The following is a 22,877-nucleotide window of genomic DNA, read 5'->3' on the forward strand; positions in this document are numbered from 1 at the left end:
TGGAAAAAATAATCGCAATACATCAGTCTGACCAAGGACTTGTATCCAGCATATATAAAGGGCTTTTTAACTCAATAGTAAGTCAAATAACCCAATTTAAAAAAATGGGAAAAGATTTTAACATATACTTCATAAAAGAAGATATACGAGTGGCCAATAAGAATATAGAGAGATGCTCAACATCATTGCTCATCAAAGAAACACAAAATAAAACTCTAGTGATATACCACAGCACACCTATTAAAATCACTAAACGGGAAAAGACTGACAACACCGAGTGCTGATGGGACGTGGAGCAACTGAAATTCTCCTACATTGCTGGCAGCAATGTAAATGGTACAACTACTCAAAAAGCGTGGCATTTTCTTAACTAATTAAATATATATTTACATTATGACCCAGCAATTTTATTCCTAGAAATTTGCCTAAAAGGAATGAAAACATAAGTCCACTCAAAGACTTGTACACTAATGTTCATAGCAGCTTTATTCATAATATCCCCAAAGTGGGGAAGCTAAATGTCCACCAACGAATGAATAGGTAAACAAACTGTGGTAAAGCCATACAATGGAATACGACTAATCAATAAAAAGGAATGAACTTTAATACATGCAAAAATGTGGAGGAATCTCTAAACAATTATACTGAGTGAAGCCAGACTCAAAAGACTACGTCTATGTACTGTACAACTGCATTTATGTGAAATGGCAAAACTTACATAGAGTGACAGAGAGTGGGAATGACTAGGAAAAGGATAGTTTGAGAGTGATGGAAATGTTCTATATCTTGATCATGATGGTAGTTACATGGGTACGTGTAGTTGTCAAAATTCATTGAACTACATGTATACTTAAAATGAGTGCTGGGGTGCCTGGGTGGCTCAGTCAGTTAAGCATCACACTGTGGCTCAGATCATGATCTCACGGTTCATGAATTCGAGCCCTGTATCAGGCTCTGTGATGACAGCTCAGAGTCTGGAGCCTGCTTCAGATTCTGTGTCTCCCTGTTTCTCTGCCCCTTCCCTGCTCATGCTCCATCTCTCTGTCTCTCTCAAAAATAAATAGTGAACATTTAAAACAAACTTTTTAATGAGTGCATTTTATTATATATAAATTATACTTCAGTAAAAATTATTTTATGTTTTTAAATGTTTATTCATTTTTGAGAGAAAGACAGAGACAGAGTGTGAGCGGAGGAGGGGCAGAGAGAGAGGGAGACACAATCTGAAGCAAGCAAGCTCCAGGCTCTGAGCTCTCAGCACAGAGCCTGATGCAGGGCTTAAACTCACAAACCATAAGATCATGACCTGAGCCAAAGTTGGATGCTTAAACAACTGAGCCACCCAGGTGCCCCAGTAAAAATTATTCTAAGAAAGAAAGAGAGAGGGGTTCCTGGGTGGCTCAGTGGATTAAGCTTCCCACTCCTGGTTTCAGCTCAGGTCATGATCTTGTGGTTCATGAGTTTGAGCCCTGCATCAGGCTGTGTGCTGGTGGCACGGAGCCTGCTTGGGGATTCTCTCTCTCTCTCTCTCTCTCAAAATAAATAAACAAAAAAGGAAGGAAGGAAGGAAAGAAAGAAAGAAAGAAAGAAAGAAAGAAAGAAAGAAAGAAAGAAAGAAAAAGAGAGGAAAGAAAGACAGTGCAAGCAAGCTAGACTATACCAATTCAGTAACACTCTGTGACAGCCATGTGACAATTTCAAGAAAGGACAATCTGAGCCCACTGTGGATATTTGAGACTGATCCTGGGAGGGAAAATCTTCTGGTGGCCACATGCTCGTTGTGTGGAGAAATCTCTTAAGCCCCAGAGAGGCTGAAGTAGAAGGTAGAGGCCAAAGCGGAGGTGCAGGCTGTTCTGACCCTCTGGTTCTTGGCTCTTGCAAGGTCTACTAATAACAAACCCCTTTCCTTTGATCTGTTAAATTTTAAACTATTTTGGTTGCATTTCTGTCATTGCCCATCAGTTTTTTGTCGGAAAAGAACACTGAGCTTTGAAGAGAGCACATCCTAGACTCCAGGCTGGTTCATATCTAGTGGCCCACTGGGAAGGACTATGGGGGTGGGCATGGGGGAGGTAGGCAGCTCTTGCCTCTGGTTTGTAAATACAGACCTGATTGGGAAAATGACCTTTTGGTCAGTGCCTGGCATTTCTAGGAAAGGAGATAAAGGAAGAAAAAACAACACAAGCCCTGATCAGGAGCAATTAAGGAGCAACCAGGGAGCTTCACTCTGGATTCCCTGCTGGCTGTAGTTGGAACACAGCTGTACACTCCCTTTCCAGCCTTTCCCAGCCCCTGCAGAGCTCCCTGTGTGGCCCTATGTGGCACTCCTTGACCTACCTGCCTTTTCCTCCTGCCGTCCCCAAGTTACCCCTCTCCTCAGGTAAGCTACCTTACCACTCCAGAAGTTATTTAAGATAGCCTGAGAACAGACGGAACCAGGGCTAGAAAAAACCAACAGTTGTTGAGCCATGCAACTGTTTTTCACATGCACGAGCTCATTGACTTTGTACCATCGCCTACCTTCCTACAGTTACCCAGCCAAGAGCCCTGGGCTCCCCCTGCCCAACACAGGAAGGGGCCTGCTACATTGATGTTCAGGATTTTTACCAGTGGTAACTCACCTGTGTCTAGAGTTCTGTCATTAGGTACTTTATCTCATTCTAATTTCGCAGTGTTGGTTGTGAAAAGCAATGCCTACTGAACTAATGAGGAAACCAGTTCAGAGAGGTCAAGGGATGGCCCGGAACTGAGCCACACAGAACTGAGTGACAGTGGATCCTACTCTAGGGTGACCGCCTTTCTCGTACATTCCTCTACCTCCCTGTTGTGTGATAGAGATGGGAGATGTACAGTTCAAAGCAGGAAAATCCCTTCTGGTTAGATACCTGATAGGTCAAGCATACCTGACATTAAGCCCCTCCCCCGCTTAGGAGCCAGGAGCCCTGGGGAAAATCCCTTCTCTCCTTTGATCATATTTCCTTCACTGTGAACAAGATCAACAGCTTCCAGGCTAAGTGTCATAAGTCCTTTCCGCGATGGACTAATGAGTAAATAGTTTAGGCTTTGTGGGCTATAAGGTCTCTGTAGCAACTACTCAATTCTGTCCTTGAAGCCTGAGTGCAGCCACAGACAATTCTTACCTGAATGAACATGATTGTGTTCCAATAAAATTTTATTTATGGACACTGAAATTTAAATTTCATATAATTTTCATGTATCAAAACTACTGTTCTTTTCACTTTCTTTCAATCATTTAAAGATGTTAAAGCCATCATTAGCTCATCCAGCTGTACAACATCAGGCGGCAAGCGGGATTTGGCCCCCTGCCCTAGGCTACAAAAGTTTGTCAGGTGCCTGGGTTCACTCCCACCCCCAGCCCCCCCGACCCTCCTTCCGCCCCCACCCCCACCCCCGGCAGAGGCACTTTGGAACCAGCCAGGCGCTGGGCTGCTTCCGGGCCCCTAACACCCAGGCTGTGCAGTCCCACTATGGCTGACCCTCGGCTGGCACCCAGTCCGCGCCCTGGAGGGCCAGCCCCCACTCAGCTCGCAGTGCGCACTCACCCAGGGTCCCTGCGCACAGCAGGGAGCAGATGGCGAACTTCATCGTCCGCTGCAGGAATACGACACTGACGCGGGCTCCGGGAGCCGAGGCAGGCTTTACCTGACCCTCCCCAGGGGGAGCGGATCCGCCTCCCCCGAAGGGTTCACCTTTTGGGCAGATCGTCCTCGCCACACCCCCGACCAGCCCCAGCCCTCCGCAGGGCTAGAGGGCGGCAAACTCGAGCCACGCTCCTGCTGACCCGCGGCCACTCCTTCCGCCCACCTCCCGGAGCTGCTAGACCGCACCTCTCTCGCGGGATAGGGGTCCGCACGCTGGAGGTGCAAGCGGAAGCAACCTCGGAGCCCGCTGGACTGGCCGCCTTCACAGAGGGAGAAGGCAGGTGATCGGCTGGGTCCCAGGTGAGTTACTAGGACCTAAGTTCCCTGACTCTCGGCCTTCGTCTAGCCATGCAGCTCTTAAATGTTTGGAAAACACAGACCCCAGAGGAATTGGGGGCAGTGCACAGGATACACAGGCTCCAGAGGAATGGGGGGCAGTCCACGGAATGAAACCTGGAGACTCTTCCCCCAGGAAAGCATGCGCACACAGATACACAATGTTCTGAACATCATTTTCAGGCATCTTCAGGCTCTTCCTCTTCAGTCGCTCACTCCGGACGCCTCCCGGAACCCCTCCCCCCAAAAAAAGACACGGTTCCCTGCAACCCTCTGCTGACGGCTGAGGTCAGGCAAAGCGTTGAACCTTTGGGCTGCTTCTAGTTGGTTCTGCAGCCTGCCTCCCAGTCCTGAAGTCGGTGAGCTTCACTTAGGGAAAGTTTAGATGCAGTTTTAACAACTTTTGCTGAAGTACAATAAATATACGTAAAACTTCACACATCCTAAATGTACAGCTTGATGAAATATGACCAGGTGAACACATCCGTATAACCAGCACCCACATCAGGAAACAGAACGTTCACAGAGCAGAGATGGCCCCCTGGTGCTTCTTCCAGTTGCTTTCCGTGTTCCCCACAAAGATACACATTTTCTTGGCTTCTAACAGCATGGACGAATTTTGCTGGTAGAGGTGGAATCATACGATATGTACAATGCTGTGTCTGGCTTCTTTCGCTTGTTATATTTGTAAGAATCATCTATGGTGTTGTGTATAGCTGTCTTTCACATGTTCTCAGTGCTGCATATTATCCTCTATTTCACTTATCTTTCCTGTTGATGATAGTAGTTTCTAGTCTGGGCTCTTACAAAGAGCCAGTGAGCCCTGCTATGAACATTCTAGCACATCTTCTAGTACATGTAGGTATACATTTCTGCAGGATATTTCCCAGGAAGTGTAATTTCTTGGTCTTAAAGTAGAAGGTATGTCTAACTTTAATACATACTGCCGAACAGTTTTCCAAAGTGGCTGAACCAATTTATGCTCCCAACTTAAGGGTATGAGAGTTTGGTTGCTCCACATCTTTTACTATTTTGATGGGAGTATAACTAGTTTTGCACTGTAATTTTGAGTTTCTCTGATGACTAATGAAGTTGAGCATCATTTTATGTGCATATTGGCTATTTGGGTGCCATCTCATATAAAGCATTGTTTCAAGTCTTTTGCACTGAATACATTTTATTTATTTTTTTTAATGAAATTTATTGTCAAATTGGTTTCCATACAACATCCAGTGCTCATCCCAAAAACTGCCCTCTTCAATACCCATCACCCACCCTCCCCTCCCTCCCACCTTCCATCAACCCTCAGTTTGTTCTCAGTTTTTAAGAGTCTCTTATGCTTTGGCTCTCTCCCACTCTAACCTCTTTTTTTTTTTTTCCTTCCCCTCCCCCATGGGTTTCTGTTAAGTTTCTCAGGATCCACATAAGAGTGAAACCATATGGTATCTGTCTTTCTCTGTATGACTTATTTCACTTAGCATCACACTCTCCAGTTCCACCCACGTTGCTACAAAGGGCCATATTTCATTCTTATTGCCACGTAGTACTCCAACATTGAATACATTTTAAATAGCCTTTCTGTTGAATTAAGTTTTGGGACTGGCAATACAATTATTCAAACTACAAAACCGAGGCTTGTCTAGTAAAGTATCCTCAGATTTGGGCCTTAAGAATGTAAGACTGTGTTATATTATTTTAGCCCATCATAACTCTTTATTCTGCATCCTCTTCTCATGTGCAAAGGATGAATCTTTGCTAAGTAACTTTTTTTTTTTTTTCGGCCCCAGTTAAGATTGTGAAAAATTCTTCTCTCTGGCAGAGATTAACCCTGCCATCCACTGAGCCAGAGACAGTGCTGAAGTAGTTATAAGAGATTGTAAATCACAGAATTCACCAAGTCAAGGGCAAGACACCTTGATATACAAACCTGGGCTCTCCTCTCTTTCTCTGTAATATACACACATGCACACACACACCTCAAAGTAAACAGCTTGTCCTCTTCCTTCTGCACCTTACAGACATCAGCATCCTTAGACAACCCAATGGGATATTGTCCCAATTCATCTCCCCTTTCACACCACCTCTGGCCAACTAAGCTTTCAATTTAAGAAATGTAGGGGCACCTGGGTGCTCGGTTGGTTAAGTGTCCGACTTTGGTTCAGGTCATGATCTCACAGTTTGGGGGTTCAAGCCTTGCATCCATTTCTGCGCTGACAGCTCGGAGTCTGGAGCCTGCTTCAGATTCTGTGTCCCCCTCTTTCTCAGCCCTCCCTTGCTTGTGCGCGCTCTCTCTCTCTGTCTCTCTTTCTCTCTCAAAAATAAATAAACTTAAATAAATGTACACTGTCTCTCTCTATGTGCCACATGACTAGGGACAGGGCGGAGTGAGGGGAGGACCTCTCACATCTGGTGACTCTTTGGGCTTTGGAGCAAAGACCAGCTAGAGTCCACTGAGAAAAGCACACAAGCCTCTGTACAAAGCACACACAGGGTCTGTGCTTTGCAAAGAGGCTGTCAGGCTGACCACAGCCCATCTGCGCTTAAGCTGCAAATAGTTACATCTTTCTCATCAGAGATTAAAGAGTGATCCCTGCTAAAGAGCATCCCAGAGAAAACAATGAACAAGTCCTCTCTTTGTTGAGACACTTATCAGGATGTCCCTAGCCTGGGATTTGCCCCAAGGATTGCTAAGAGGTAAACCCTTATTCTAAACCTGCTATGACGAGAACACACAGTCCTGAAAGCCACCTGCTACATCCACCCCATGCCAAAGATACTCAAGGGCAGAGTTTCCGAGAAGGGGATCATCTACTTCTGCGGCTGCTTGGAGTCAAGGAATCCTTTGACCATAGAATTTCTGAAAGTGAGAATAGGAGTGCCTTCCTTTGTCTAATCTAGAGGAAAGGGAATGTATATAGTTTTAATGCAAACCTTTCGTTGAATTTAAACATACACATAGAAAATGTACACATTGTAAGTGTGCAGCCCAGATTGGCACAACATGAGCACACCCCGAGTAGCCAGTATTCAGAAGATAGAGAAAGAGTATGTTACCAGCACCCTGGAAGCCCCTCATCTGCCTTATAGTCACCAATGATCAAAGGTAATCATTATTCTTATTTTGAATACCATAGTTGAGTTTCACCTGCTTTTTATTTCATATAAATGAAATCAGAAAGTAAGCACTGTTCTCTGTCTAGCTTCTTTGTCTAAACCTGATATTTGAGAGAGTCAACTCTGCTGTTTCGTATGTATTCTGAGGCATACCTCAGAGATAGTGCAGGTTTAGTTCCATATCCCCAAAACAAAGCAAATATCCCAGTGAAGGGATTCAAATGAATTTTTGGTTTCCCAGAGCATATAAAACTTATGCTTACATCATTCTGCAGTCTATTAAGTGTGCAATGGCATTATGCCTATAAACATGTACATACCTTAATTAAAAATATTGCTAAAAAATGCTAACCAGTCTGAGCTTTCAGGAAGTCATAATCACTGATCCCAGATGACCATAACAAATATGATAATAATGAAAAAGTTTGAAATATTGTCGGAATTACCAAAATGAGACACAGAGACACCCTGCAAGCAAATGCTGTTGGAAAAAATGGTGCCCCTAGACTTACTCGACACAGGGTTGCCACATACCTTCAATCTGTGAAATATAATACACAGTATCTGCGAAACACAGTAAAGCAAAGTGCAATCAAATGAGGTGTGTCTTTATTGTGATTTGTTCATTCTTATTGCTCTGTGGTATTCCAATGGTGAATATATCAATGAGTATTAATGGAAATTTGGTTGTCTTTTTTTTTTTTTTTAATTTAAGGCCATCACGAAGTAATACTGCTGTGAAAGTTCTCACACATGTCTGCTGGTGAACATATGTATGCATTTCTGTAAACAGGGTGCAATTGCTGGATCACAGGGTGCACCTATATTCTGCTTTAATAACTGCCAAACAATTTTTTAACATGGTTGTACAGTTTCCAATCTCATTTCACTTCCAACAGTATGTGGGTTGCCCCGTACCAAGTATTAATACTTGGTTTGGGTAGGTGCGTGGGTGGCTCTGTTGGTTGAGTGTCCCACTTCAGCTCAGGTCATGATCTGGTGGTTGGTGAATTCAAGCCCCACATGGGCTCACTGCTGTCAGTGCAGAGCCTGCTTCGGATTTTCTGTCCCCCTCTCTCTCTGCCCCTCCCCTATTTGCACTCTCTCTCTCTCAAATAAATTCTTAAAAATACTTGGTTTGGGATGAAATATAAATTTAAGTTTTCTTTTAATTTTAGTTATTCTGGAGCACTGGATGCAGTTCATTATAGTTTTAATATTAATTTCCCTGATAAGTAATAAAGTTGAATACTTTCTCATGTTTATTGGAAAATTACGTATCTTCTTTTGTGATGTGCCCAATTTTCTATTGGATTATTTGCTTATTTTTTTTATTGAGTTGTAGGAGTTCTTTATATATTGTAGCTATGAGAACTTTGTTGGATGTATGTATTTCAAATATTTTCTTACATTTTGTGGTTTGCATTTCTCTCTCAATGGTGTCTTTTCATATACAGAAATTTAAAATATTTCTGAGTCAATTTCAACAGATTTATTTATGGATAGCACTTTTTGTATGCTTAAAAAGTCTTTGCCTGTACCAAGTTCGTGAAAATATTGTTTCCTTCTGAAAGCTTCATAGTTTTTCCTCTTACATTTAGATCTAGAATCCATCTGGAACTGATATAAAAAAAATTTTTTTTATGTTTATTTATTTTTGAGAGCATGAGCAGGGGAGGGGCAGAGAGAGAGGGAGACACAGAATTCAAAGCAGGCTCTAGTCTCTGAGCTGTCAGCACAAAGCTGACACGGGGCTTGAACTCACAAGCTGTGAGATCATGACCTGAGCCAAAATCAGACGCTTAACAGACTGAGCCACTCAGATACCCCTGGAACTGATTTTTTTTAATACATAGATTTATTTTCCATTCATTTTGAAGTGAAATTAAGTTAAAAGAAGCAGATGACTTCTCTTATTGTGACATTTTTTTTTTGGTCCCAAATATTCACTCATTAGGTCTTCTCAAATTTAACAAAGGATTTATAAGTCCTTTAATTCATGCTATATAACTATAATTATAAACTGAATAACTTGGTGAGCTAGTATAATGTCATGGAAGACAAAGCTAAACCATGTGGCCTAGATTTTTGGAATTGATGTTTGTGAATAGTGAGACAGGAGCCTGTGTTCATGTTTTCTCCTATGTATATGTCCAATGGACCCAGCACCATTACTGGAAAGATTTTTCTTTCCTCACTGCACTTTAGTACAACCTTTGTTAAAAATCAGGCAATCAAATATGTGCTACAGGACTCTCCATTCTGTTCTACTGATCTGTATATCTCACTGTCTCAATTCCTACAGCTTTATTGTAACTCTTGATATCTCATAATGTGAGTTCTTGGTTTGTTCTTCTTCAAGATGGACTTGTGAGTTCTTGGTTTGTTCTTCTTCAAGATGGACTTGGGTATGTTTGTTGTTATTGTTTTGGTTTTTGCAGTTCCACGTACATTCTGTAATTGACATGTAGATTTCCAGAAAAAAATACCTGCAGAGATTTGATTGGAACTATACAGAAATATAGATCAATTTGGAGGGATTTGACATCTCCACAATATTAACCCTTGCAATTCATAAATATGGTATATCCCTGCACTCATGAAGGCCTTCCTTACTGGCTCTTCTCTTGATAATATTTTGTAGTGTTCACTTTATAGGTCTTGAACATCCTTCCTAGATTTGTTCCTAGATATCAACTGGTTTTTGGTGCTATTATAAATGGGATCATGATTTTAATTCATTTCCCGTTTCTTTGTTGCTGCTATTTGAAAAAAAAACCGTTGGTTTTTGTATATTGACCTTGAATTCAATGACCTTACTAAGTTATTTTATTAATTATAATAGTTTCTTTTGGATTTTCTGTGCATATCTTTGTGTCTTTGTAAACAGTGTTTGTTTTGTTTCTTCTTTTTCAATTCTTGTAATTTTATTTCTTTTTCTTGATCTATTGCACTGAGTAGAACTTCCAGCACATCACTACATAGAAGTACTGATAGAGGAGGAACGTTTTCAATAATTCACCATTGGGTAAAATGTTTGCTGGTGCTTTGTTTTGTCTTAGATATTATTTACTAGATTAAAGAAGCTCCCTTCCTTCCTGGCTTGACTAATTTTTTCTTTAAATAATGAATGAATGCTGAATTTTTATCAGGTGTTTTTCTGTACCTATTGAGATAATCATATGATTTCTTCTGCTTTTTCTGTTGATGTGGTGAACTCTTCTAATTGACTTTTAAATGTTAAGCCACTATTATATTCCTGGAATAAACCCACTTGGTTGTTAGGTATAATGATTTTGATATACAGTGGAACTTGAATTTCCAACATTTTGTTTAGGATATTTTGCATCTATCTCATCTTTTTTCAGGAGAGAAATTATTCTTCAGTTTTTCCTTTATTTTAACGTCCCCATAAGTTTGGTTTTAAAGTTAATGTTAGCTCATAAAATATATTCAGAAATGTCTCTTTTCTTATTCTTTGGTATATGTTGTATAAAAGTAGTGTTATTTTTTTTCTTAACTCTGGAACATTTCACCAGTGAAAGCCACTCATATCTAGAGTTTTATTAGTGGAAATTTTTCAATTCCAGATAAAATTTCTTTTTTTTTAATGTTTATTTATTTTTGAGAGAGAGACCAGGGGAGGGGCAGAGAGAGAGGGAGACACAGAATTCGAAGCAGGCTCCAGACTCTGAACTGTCAGCACGGAGCCTGACACGGGGCTTGAACTCAAAAACGGTGAGATCATGACCTGAGCCGAGGTTGGATGCCTAGCCAACTGAGCCACCCAGGTGCCCCAGATAAAATTTCTTTAATGCCTAGAAAAATGTTCAGATTTTCTGATTCTTCAAGTTTCTTCACGTATTGGTAAGTTTTGTTTTTCAAGAAATTTTTCCATTTCATCTAAATTTCAAACTTAACTGATGTAAAGTTTTTGTCAATGTTATCTTTATGTGTTTTTTTATGTTTAACAGTTTATTACAAAGGATACTATATTTTGTAAAACTTTTTTTATGTTTATTTATTTTTGAGAGAGAGAGAAAGACAGAGTGTGAGTGGGGAAGGGGCAGACAGAGAGGGAGATACAGAATCTGAAGCAGACTCCAGGCCCTGAGCTGTCAGCACAGAGCCCTACATGGGGCTCAAACTCATAAACCATGAGATTATGACCTGAGCCCAAGTCAGACACTTAATTTACTGAGCCACCCAGGCGCCCCTACAAAGGATATTATAAAGTGTATGGATAAACAGCCAGATGAAGAGGCTCATAGGTGAGGTCTGGAAGGGTCTCAAGCACAGAAACTTCTGTCCTTGAAAAACTGGAATGCACCACCTTCCCAGCATGTGGATGCATTCACCAATCTGAAGGCTTTTAAACATTTTTAATATGTGGGAGTTTTTGCCATGATCCTCTTTTTCATTGACGATATTGGTAATTCATGTTTTCTCCTTTTTGTTGATTAGAAGTGACAGGGTTCTATCTATTTTGTTAATCATAAACAGAAAACTTTTGCTTTTGTTGATTTTCTCCACTGAAAATTCATTTATTATTGTGTTGATTTCTGTTCTCTTGACTTTTTTTCAGTTTTGTTCTTTTTCTAGTCTTTGTAAAAGGAAGTTGAAGTCATTGATTTTCAGGCTCTCTTCCACTCTAATGTATGTATTGAAGGCTATAAATTTCCCTATAAGCACTCTTTCTCTTGATATATCTGTATGATTATCCTAAATATTTTAATATATATTCTAATTCAAAATATATTCTAATTTTCATTATGTCTCTTATGGACTCATAGTTTATTGAGAAGGGTATTGGTTGATTTATAGTGTTTGTAATTTCCAAGCTGTCTCGTGCTGTTTACGTCTAGTGTAATTCCATTATGGGAGAATAAGATGCTCTGAATGAGTTGAAATGTGTTGAAGATTGTTTGGTGGCCCAGCATAAGATCACTTTTTGTTGTTTAGTGTGCATTTTAAAATAATGAGCATTCTATAGTTGTTGGACAAAGCGTTTTATTTGTATATATATTATATACACAAACATTTATTTATATATAATATGTATTACCTGTAAATAAAATATATAAATATATATCTATGTGTGTATATATGTATATACATGAAAATTGTGTTGTTTTATCTTTGATTTTTTTAATCTGATTTTTCTATTAGTACTCGAGAAAGGTGTGTTAAAGTTTCCTACTATGATTGTGGATTTGTCTATTTAATTTTTTATTTCTGTCAACTTTTGCTTTATATATTTTAAACTATATTTTTGAGTGCGTACCTATTTGGGACTGTGATATCTTACTGGTGGGTTAGTCCCTTTGTAATTATGATCATTATGAAAAGCCTTTTTATCTCCAGTAATGTTTCTTGCTTTAAAGTCTTGTCTAATATTGGTATAGTTATACTAGCTTTCTTTTGGTTATTGCATACATGATATATGTTTTAATCCTTTTATGTTCAGTGTGTGTGTCCTTATATTTAAAGTGTGTCTTTATGAAACAATCTCAACATCACTCATCACCAGGGAAATACAAATCAAAACCATGATAAAATACCACCTCACACTTGTCAGAATGGCTAAAATTAACAACACAACAAACAAGAGGTGTTGGCAAGGATGTGGAGAAAGAGGAACTCTCTTGCACTGTTGGGAATGCAGACTAGTGCAGCCACTCTGGAAAACAGTATAGAGCATCCTCAAAAAGTTAAAAATAGAACTACCCTAAAACCCAGCAATCACACTGCTATGTATTTACTCAAAGAACCAAAAATACAGATTCAAAGGGGTACATGCATCCTGATGTTCATAGCAGCATAATCAACAATAGCCAAAGTATCAAAAGAGTTCAAATGTCCAACGACTGATCAATGGATAAAGAAGATGTGTGTGTGTGTGTGTGTGTGTGTGTGCGTGCACATGTGCGCATGTTCACACACACACACACACACACACATACAGTGAAATATTACTCAGCCATCAGAAAAAATGCAATCTTGCCATTTGCAATGATGTGAATGAGGCTAGAGTGTATTACACTAAGCAAAAGAAGTCAGTCAGAGAAAGACAAATACCATATGATTTCACTCAAATGTATAATTTAAGAAACAAAACAGATGAACATAATGGCAGGGTGGAAGGAGAGAGGGAAACTAACCATAAGAGACTCTTAAAGACAGAGAACAAACTGAGGGTTGATGGAGGGAGGTGGGTGGGGGATGGGCTAGATGGGTGATGGGTATTAGGACGGTACTTGTTATGAGCACTGGGTGTTGTATGTAACTGATAAATCACTAAATTCTACTCCTGAAATCAATATTATGCTATATGTTAACTAATTCAAATTTAAATAAAAATTTGAAACAAAAAAGTGTGTCTTTCATAAGCAGCATATATTTTGAAAATTCTGTCTGACAATCTTAGACTCTAATTGGCATATATAATTTGTTGATATTTAATGTAATTACTAATATATTTGGGTGTTATCTACCACCTTACTATTTGTTTTCTATTTGGCTAGCCTGTTTTATGTTCCCTTTTCTCTTTTTTCTTGCCTTATTTTAGAGAAATCGATCTTTTAATTACTCCATCCTTTCCTTTCTATTCACTTATTGGTTACGTACTCTTTTCCTATTCTTTTGTGGGTCCCCAATAGATTACAACACACACCCTTAATTTACTATACTGAAAGGAACTAATGCTCCTTCTACAACTTCCTTGCTAATGCTAGGGGGTTTATAACATTTTAAGTTCATTTAGTCCCTTTTGTCTGTTATGCTATTGTTGTGTACTTTTAATTACATTTATAGTTTAGAATGTCATAAAATCATTAAGTCAATATTTATAAATATTAAGCCAGTACTTACTTATATTTAACTGTGTATTTCCTCTCTTCATTGCTCTTCACTACAGCCTCAATTTCTGTGTTTCCATCTGAGATCATTTTTATTCTGTCTAAAGAATTTCTTTCCCTTAGTACAAATCTGGGAAAGAATTTTCTCAGGGTTGTAAGTGTTGGTAACTAACAGCTTTGTAGGATTTTTCCCCACTGAGTATATTTCACTGTTAGCCATGTCTTCCACAAATTTAATAATGTCATTCTACTGTTTTCTTTTACCCATAATTTCTGTTGAGAAGTCAACTGAAGTCAACTGTTGTTCCTCTGAAGGTTATGTGTCTTTTTCTCTGGCTGCTTTTAAAAATAGTCTATCTTCTTTATGTTCTTTGACTTAACCATGGTGTGCTTAATTGTGATTTTACCCTATCTGTGGGCTGTTTTTCATCATTTTTGGAAATTCTCATTATTTGTTTAAATATTCCTCCTGCCTATTCTGTTGACTCTACTTTTATACTTACATAATTGTCCATGTAGTAATGTTTTAAAACTGCACACTTGTATCATGCTTTTTTTTCTGAATCTACATTCTTTTTTTTTTCTCACTGTGCTTCAGCTGGATATTTTCTATTGACCTGCCTTCCAGTTTACTGATCCTCTCTTCTGTGTATCTATTGTACTGTTAAATCCATATAGTGAGAAATTACCATCAATTATTACCTTTTCATATAACCTCACGTGTAAAATCACATAGATTGCTTTTTGGAGTAAAAGAGTCTTTTTGCCATTCACAAGATTATTTCTGAATTGCAAAATTTTTCTTTCCTTATTTTTGTGATTCTTGTGTTCTGCCACGCAATCTTGGCTGCTGCCACGATCACAAACCAAAAGTACAAGGACACTTTTTATTGCAATCATAGTGGAATTACTACTGCCTGTCTTGCTTCTAGAATTTTCACTTGATTTTTTCTTCCTAGATTTAAGTTCTCCAATGAAATTCCCCATCTTTTCCGCTATTTTCACCATCTTTTCCTCTGCTGTCATCACATTTTTCTCTATTTTCTTGGCCCTATTGAACATAGTTTTTAAAGGTCTGGGTCTGTCTGCTAACTATAATATCTGGCCTATTTGTAGATGTATTTATTTTGTATGTTTTTCTGTTAGTTTCTGGACATCTAGTTCTCTTGGCATGCCTTTAATTTTTTTTTTTTTAATTTTTAACCTTTATTCATTTGTTGAGACACAGAGCATGAATGGGGGAGGGACACAGAGAGAGGGAGACACAGAATCTGAAACAGGCTCCAGGCTCTGAGCTGTCAGCACAGAGCCCGAGGCAGGGCTTGAATCCATGAGCTGGGAGTTCATGACCTGAGCTTAAGTCGGACACTTAACCAACTGAGCCACCCAGGCACCCCTAATTTTCGCTTGAACAAATGGACATGCTTACAAATTTTTTTGGAGGCTCCAGATGATACACCATCATTTCCAAAGTGGGTTTGTTGCTTTATTCTGCTAAGAAGATGGAGTGGGAACTGATCTCTTTCAATCAGTCAAGGTTGGGCTGAATCAAGACTGGATTGTAGTTTTGGTAGGCTCCCATAGCTTCCAATTGAAAGCCTGGTGTGGTAAGGAGAAAAATGGCCCCCCAAATATATCCATGTCCTAACCCCATAAATGGTGACTGTGTTATGTTACACAGCAAGGGAAGATTAAAGTTGCAGATAGAATTAGAATTGCTAATCAGACAACCTCAGGATAAAGTAATTATCCTGGATTATCTACCTGGGGGGGGCAATTGTATTCACAATGTCCTTTAAATGTGGAAGAGGGAAGGAGAAGAGTTAGTATCTGAGTGATGTGATGTAAGAAAGACTGCCATTGTGCTGGCTTTGAAAATGGAAGGGCATTGGGTCATGAGCCAAGGAATGTAAGCAGTTCTACAGCTGGAAAAGGCAAGAAAATGGATTCTCCTGTCAAGCCTTCAGAAAGGAGCCTAGCCCTGCTGACACCTTGGGTTTAGCCCAGTGAGACCCACTTCAAACTTCTGACTACAGAACAATGAGATAATAAATGTGTGTTGTTTTAAGCCACTAAATTTGTAGGAATGGTTACAGCAGCAATAGGAAATTTAACACACCTACTCTAAGGCGTGGGACTATCTTCTTTACCTCCTGTTCCATGGAGCTTCAAAATATGCCAAACATCTTAAGGGGGAAACTGGTGACTTGTCAGACCTAGCCTCTGTACCTCCCTTCTCATTGAGATGTTGCCTCTATTTCTGTTTCTCCAGCCCTGAGACTGCTGTAAGTTATGCTGGCAGTGGCCCTTTGCTCAGGCAAACCCAGATACCTCTTGTCTTGTGCCGAGAAGTGGCAAATTCCCCCAAGGAAATGTGGTTGTAGAATGTCATCTCACCTCTTTGTTATCCCCTCCCTTTTCTGGAAATTTTTTACCTCTAAGTCTCTAATGCTCTTAAATAGATGTTTTATGGTGCTTTATCCACATCTTTTAGATGTATTCAACAAGAGCACAATTCCTACATAAGCTACTTCATCATGAAAGAGGCAAAAGTGAGGACTACGTTAGCTACTAATTTTTAATCTTTATTTCTTAAGACTCTAGTATATTACTACTGGATTAATGAGTTTTATGGGTTATTGTACTCATTTATAAATGTTCTAGCTCTTCCTTCATTTATTCATACCTTTGAAAGGAAATAGGACCTATAAGGATAGACATCACATTTTTCTTGTTCAACATACAAATCCTAAGGTTGGAAAATAATGCCTGGTATTATATAGGGCTCAAAAAATTACCAAATAGATGAATAAATGCACATAAATGTTTGTCTCAAAAGCGGGTTGAGCAATCTCTGCAGACCTGTGGACAAAAACCAAATAGGGTCAAGGAATGAATATTTCTCTTAAGGTTAATGATCTACCCAAAGCTAACACAGCCCAGATCCAATAGGGCCAAGGTACCCTCTGACCTCTGAGTGGAGTAAACTCTGAAAAGTTCCTATGTACAGGGGCAAAGTCATACTGCCAAGGAAGAACATCCAGAGTGCTAAAAGTTGTCTCCCTTGCTTTGGCACAACCTGTCACAGCAGCAGAGCAGAAGGTTAGAAAATTATATTGTGGGAAACAATTTAAAGACTTCATGACAGTCTTTGGAAAACTAGGAATTTGTAAATTTATCATTAACTGTATACCAGGCACTGAGATAAGTGCTTTTCAAATATTAATTTATAGTAACCCTATGAGGCAGATGCTATTACTATCCCTATTTCATACAGGAAGAAAGTGAAAGCACAGAGAGGTTAAGCAACTTGCCCAAGGTCAGACAAGAGTACATGTCAGAGCCAGCATTCCACAGCCCGCTTCCATAGTCCATGCTCTTCCCCACGTGGCCTCTGGCATTTGTCTTTGGACTGATTTTCCTGTTCCCTCTTCCCAAGGACCTTTGTGGTAATAAAGACAATTTAAACTTTGCCAAGTTTAGAATTGATTAGGTTGGGTTGGTGCTAGTTGCCATAAAAGATGAAGTTCCAAATCTCAATGGTTTACCCTAACAGAATAAAGCCCAACTGGCAGCTGTGGTGGTGATTTGTCAGAGAGGTAGGGGTAGGGAGTTTACCTGCACAGCTCTAGTGAGTCATTCAGAGGTGGAGGCTGAGAGAGGCTCTGCCATTTTCAACATGTAGCTCCCAAGACTGCCCTGTGTGTTGACTTGCAGAGTTAGGAGTGTGGAAGACAGTACGAGAGGTTTTCGTGGACTTCTACCGATACTCTGTTGGCCATAACTCAGTCACATGCCCTCCCCCACCCCCCCAGATGCAAAGAGGATGGGAACTGCAATCCCTGGCTGGGCAACTTCTTCCCTGCAACTACACATACTTTGAAAGGGAAACTGGAGTCTTGGGTCTTTTGTCTTAGTTTGACTTCCTCCAGAAAACAGACTCTTAAATAAGACTTTTCAAAAGTTATATTTGGTAAGTAAAGAAACACAGGTGAGAGGATGAGAAAGTGGGACAGGGAAAAGTTTGAGTCATTGTTTGAGATTCTTTCCATGGGTCATAATCTTGTCCTGTGGCCTGTGTAGGTGGCATAGCAGACTCCTGGCATCAGGAGAATGCCTTCATGCAAAGAAACACAGAGGCCGGCAGCTGGAAGTTTGCCAGTGTGCTTAGGCATTGAAGGGATGTGTCTGGAACACTAAAGGTCTGCTACAGTCTCTGCAAGAATCTACCTTATGGTCCAATGACATATGGACTGAAAAGACAGATTGTTTCCCCTCTGCACCCCTGCCCAATCACATACCTGATATACGATGGTGGAGCAGGACCAGAGTAACTACAATAAAACTCCCTTTCAGAAAGTAGAGGAGTAGAGCCCCATAGCTGTTGCTGGTCAGTGTCAACTTTGAAGTCTTACTGGGCAGGTATTGGGTGGTTCCTCTGACTGATTAGATTCAGATTTTGCTCCTTGAAAGTATTTTTTTGTTGTTGTTGTTCATTGCCTTCCATGGATGCCTCCATGGCATCTCCCTCTGAGAGGGTCTTCCTTCTCCATTATCCTCTCTAGCCACATCTGGATGGGGTATTAGGGAGTTTGTGCTCCTCAGGGGCTATATGACTTTCCGTCCATTTCCTATTGTGCAAGCTTGAAGATTGTGTCAAAGTTTGAGTCCTCCAGATTTCTGGCTGCCTTCACAGAGCAATTATCTCAAAACCTTAGTATCCTTCATATTTGCTTCCAATCAGTTTCATGTGTTAGTCATCAACCTCACGCATACAGGGCAAGGGGAAGGTCTGACTGATTAGCCTGGTAAAGATCCATGAGACACTTTTAGCTCATTGATTACTTCCACAGATAGTAAAAGAGGAGAAGAAGGCAAGGTGTCAGCTCTCCGGGTCCTTGTCCTATACACCAAAAGGGATGACTCTGAAACAAAAGGGCTGAGGACTGCAACCTGCATTGTGGGAACCCCACCACCGAGGAGCCAAATCTAGACAGCAGCCAAGTGGTTCTGTTCTTGGGGGGTGGGGTGCCCAGAAAGCCCCATACATCATCAGAAATCTGGGAGGCCATGAGAAACTACCTGATTACAGCCTGCTAGGAGAGGCAGGAAGACAGGTGGAAGGTGGCCTCTGAGCTAGCAGCTCCTTAGCTGTCTTCTCATGTTCCAGCAGGATCATGAGGTGTTTGGATGAGCCTCAGATATGCTGCAATTCCAACCTCTTCCCTATGTGGGTACATGCAAGGTTTCCAGGAAGTCATGGCAGAGCTGTCAGCCTACAGTAGCAGCCACACACACAGTTCTGTCCTAGACTAATTTTCCAGCCTGATACCTATCTTGGCCCACACCTCTTTCTCTCTCAGCTGATGGTACCTACCCAGGTTCAGTGGGATGACCATCCTCTCAACTAGACCTTTCCCATATGGACAAGCTGAAAGGGACATTTGTTGTGCAAAACCTCTCAAGTTCATCTCTTGTTTTTAGGGCCTGGATGTTGTCAGCTTTTCCAACCTTGCACAACCCCACATTTGGGGATTTTTAAATTCCCTTTTATGTTTTGCATGCAAACAAGCCAATTCTCTGAGTTTGTCTCTTTCTTATAGTACCTAATTAAATGCAGCCAGTAGCAACATATGCTACTAACATTCTATTTTACCTTTTCGTCCCTGCACCTCAGCAGACTCAGTATGCTTATGCTCTACTTTCTAGGTTATTGAATACAACAGTATAAACAAATGTTCTGCCACTGCAAAGGTGATTTCTGCAGCAATAAAAATCATTTATTAATCTCATTTTTAAGTTATACCTAAATTTATCCGTTTACAGCATTAGAAACTTAAATATGAAACCCTATCACTCAAAAAATACGTATTTTTAGTTTAGTTTTTAATCTTCAGAAGTCTTATAAATGTAGCAAAATGTAACAAGAAATACTCATATTACCTCCATCCATATTTTCAAAGTCACTATTTTGTCATATTTGTTTCTTGTAGTTTTTTTTCATTCTACAAACAGTTAAATATCAAGTTCCCTTTAATCTTATTCCAAGCAGGGCTTAGAGTGTCTGACTCTAGGTGACAGAAGTGCCAAAGAAACAGGAAGGTGACGCTGAATGCCAGAGAAGTGAGGGGAAATGTAATTCTGAGCCCCATCTTCTGAGGCAGCTGCCTGCGGGCACATCTCTTCTGTTCCCCGTTTTCACAAAAAACCTTCATGAACCACAATCCATATCACCACTTTCATCCTTGCCTCAGAGATGCTGTTCAGGCCGACTTTAGGGTGCATCAGAATCAGCAGGAGGACTTGTTAAAATGGAATGCTAGAACCCACAGGCAGAGTTCCTGACTCAGCGGGTCTGAGGTCAGGCCTAAGAATTTTCATTTCCAACAAATTCCTGGTTGATGCTGATACAGCTGGTCCAGGTGCTATACTAGATTAAGAAACACTGCTCCATTTTCTGAGAGTAAGTACTTCAGGGACAGATACAGACCCTCTCCGCCCATGTGGAGGCAGATGGGAGAACTTGTCACCTGGTCTACTCTAAAGATGAGATCAGCTCCTCTGCTATTAAAATCAGCTGGCCAAAAGCTAAAGGGTTGAGCTCATCTTCCTCCTCCTCTTCATTAGAGCAGGTATGACTCTCCTCCTCTCGTGAGGCCTCCACTCGGCCCGGAAGTGCCTGGAACAGGCTCCTGCCTCCTGGCACAGAGATGGGCAGGCAGCATGTGACAAGGAGCGGGGTGGTGTGTCGGGAAGGGCAAGGGGATTCCAGTCACACTACCTCTTCTCAAGCCCAGGTGCAGGCACTCCCTGGCTGTGCAGCCCTGAGCCTCACTTTCCCCATCTACACAACACGGGATAATGATGCCCACATCCTAGAGGACCGCTGAGAAGGCTAAAGGAGAATAGTGCAGGCAGAAGTCCTTTGTTGACTGTAACATACCCTACAAACGGTAATTATTGCTACAGCTTCGTGACGGATTTGCTCCTTAACAATAAGCTGTGGTACTGGCGGCTTCTCCTCCTCATCATCCTTATTTTCTTACAACTCTAATAACTTTGGTTTATTTTTAAGACTTTCCCCACCCTCTCCCCCAACAATGGCCTTTATCTTTGAGCCCCAGTGTTACTGATTCTGACTCACCTTCCACAGGTTTATTCACACAACTAGACCCAAGATGCTTATTGCCAACATTAAGCACTAAAAAGAAAAAGAAAGGGGCGACTGGGTGGCTCAGTCCGTTAGGTGCTGGCTCTTGTATTCCACTCAGGTCATAATCTCATGGTTGGTGAGATTTAGACTCACATCAGATTCTGTGCTGGGCATGGCACATGCTTAAGATTCTCTCTCTCTCTCTCTCTCTCTCTCCCCCGAGTCTGCTCACTCTTTTTTTCAAATAAAAAAAAAAGAAAGAAAATCAGATACATGGTGTTAAACTCTCATATTACTCAATTCAAAGTTATAAGCTTCTCAATCTCAAAAGTGAAGAATAAAATTTAGCAGTTTTTGTTTGTTTGTTGTTATCAACAAGCCAAGATTCTGCAGTCCCATTTTACTACTCTCCCCCTGACCTTTGCCATTTGAACATTAGGGCCCACCCCAGAGTATCCCCAACACTCAGGGAGTTACAGAAAAAGTGAGACATTAATTGAAGGGGGGCAGAGGGGAGGGGTGCATATCCCTTCGCACTAGGTGTGTAGTTTAAGTCATCCTGACAGCTTTCTTCCCTTCAGGTCATTTGGCTGTGGTAGGTGGTGCTTATATTCCACCAATATTGGAGAGAAAAGGACCCTATCTGTGGGATCAAAAAGACTTGGCTGCAGTTTTAATTCTACCACTTACTGTGTGACCTTACATCATTTAACTTAGCTAAGCTTCAGTTTTCACATCTGTAAAACGGAGATACCACTATTTGCCTCATAGAGTTGTTTTGAACCATACTATATGGTTTTACGCGCACTGCCTGGCATACGGCAGGTGTAAAATACTGATTAAGGAAACTCTTTTTTCCCCAGGGCTTTATTTTTCGATGTGCCAGGTCTTCCCGTGAGCAGCTTGCCAACTCCCAGGGGAGCTTAGCGCCCCTTCCCCCTGCCCACGCACCCACCCCACCCAAAGCCCTAAGCCCTCGTAACCCCTAAGCCAGCTTGCAATAGCACTAAACCCGCCGCCACCGCGACTTTTGACATCTCCGCCCTCCTCCCGCAACTGCGGCTGGGCTCACTTCCGCCGGAAGAGGCGGGCGCCTCCGCGCGGTTGGCGCGAAAGTCGGTTCGCGGCCTCAGCAATTTCCGGGTTTTACGTTTGCTTCGGGTCGGGGGCGCCGCCGGCTGCGGCGGGTGTGCGCCGGGGTGGCGCCCGACCCCAGCCACCGTCTTGCGGGCCACGCTCACCCTAACTCGCCGCCCGAAGACCCCCAGGCTTCACAGAGGTGAGGGAGGCACGGAGAGAGGACCCAGCTCCTTCCTCACCCTAATTGGGGGGTCGCTACACTTCCTCTGGCCTTAGGGGCCTCGTTTCCCCCGTCCGTGTAAATGGCCCATGGACCGGCGGGTGAGGCTTTGACGCCGGAGAGGACGTGACTGCGGTTGAACCTAGAGTCGGGCCTTTCTCTGGGAGCTGGCGAGCAAGAGCATTCGGCCCTCTAGGGGCATGACCTTGCTAACCGGTTTTCCGTTTATATATTGAAGTCCGTTTACTGAGGAGTGAACAAACCTCGAGGGTCGTGGACAGTTTCGTTCTGTGTATCTTTAAGCTAAGCGCAACTGAATGCCCCATGGGCTTAGGGGTCTTAGAGCCCCATAACAAAAGCCCTGAGTGTAGTCAATTTAGGGACATTAATGTCGTCTTCTGATTTGCATGGATTGTTGTCACTTTTTTTTCTCGACTTTGCCCACATTCTAGCGT

General features: G+C 41.4%; 2 protein-coding genes across 3 annotated transcripts in view; one reads left to right on the forward strand and one right to left on the reverse strand.

Moving 5' to 3' along the window:
• Positions 1-3,806, reverse strand: part of LOC122229613 (inhibitor of carbonic anhydrase-like) — a 63,714-nt gene extending 59,908 nt beyond the window's left edge. Inside the window, exon 1 of the mRNA XM_042954903.1 lies at positions 3,564-3,806. Within this exon, the coding sequence (XP_042810837.1) occupies positions 3,564-3,606 (43 nt within the window). The 5' untranslated portion in view covers positions 3,607-3,806. The remainder of the gene's footprint in view (positions 1-3,563) is intronic.
• An 18,492-nt stretch (positions 3,807-22,298) lies between these two features.
• TOPBP1 (DNA topoisomerase II binding protein 1) overlaps positions 22,299-22,877 on the forward strand; it is a 61,447-nt gene continuing 60,868 nt past the window's right edge. The window contains exon 1 of one of the 2 annotated variants that reach the window (XM_042955308.1): positions 22,299-22,401. The gene's annotated coding sequence lies outside the window, so the exon portion shown is untranslated. The remainder of the gene's footprint in view (positions 22,402-22,877) is intronic. The other variant, XM_042955309.1, reaches the window with a different exon arrangement.

The sequence above is a fragment of the Panthera leo genome, chromosome C2 (assembly GCF_018350215.1).
Source record: "Panthera leo isolate Ple1 chromosome C2, P.leo_Ple1_pat1.1, whole genome shotgun sequence".
NCBI classification, from domain to species: domain Eukaryota; kingdom Metazoa; phylum Chordata; class Mammalia; order Carnivora; family Felidae; genus Panthera; species Panthera leo.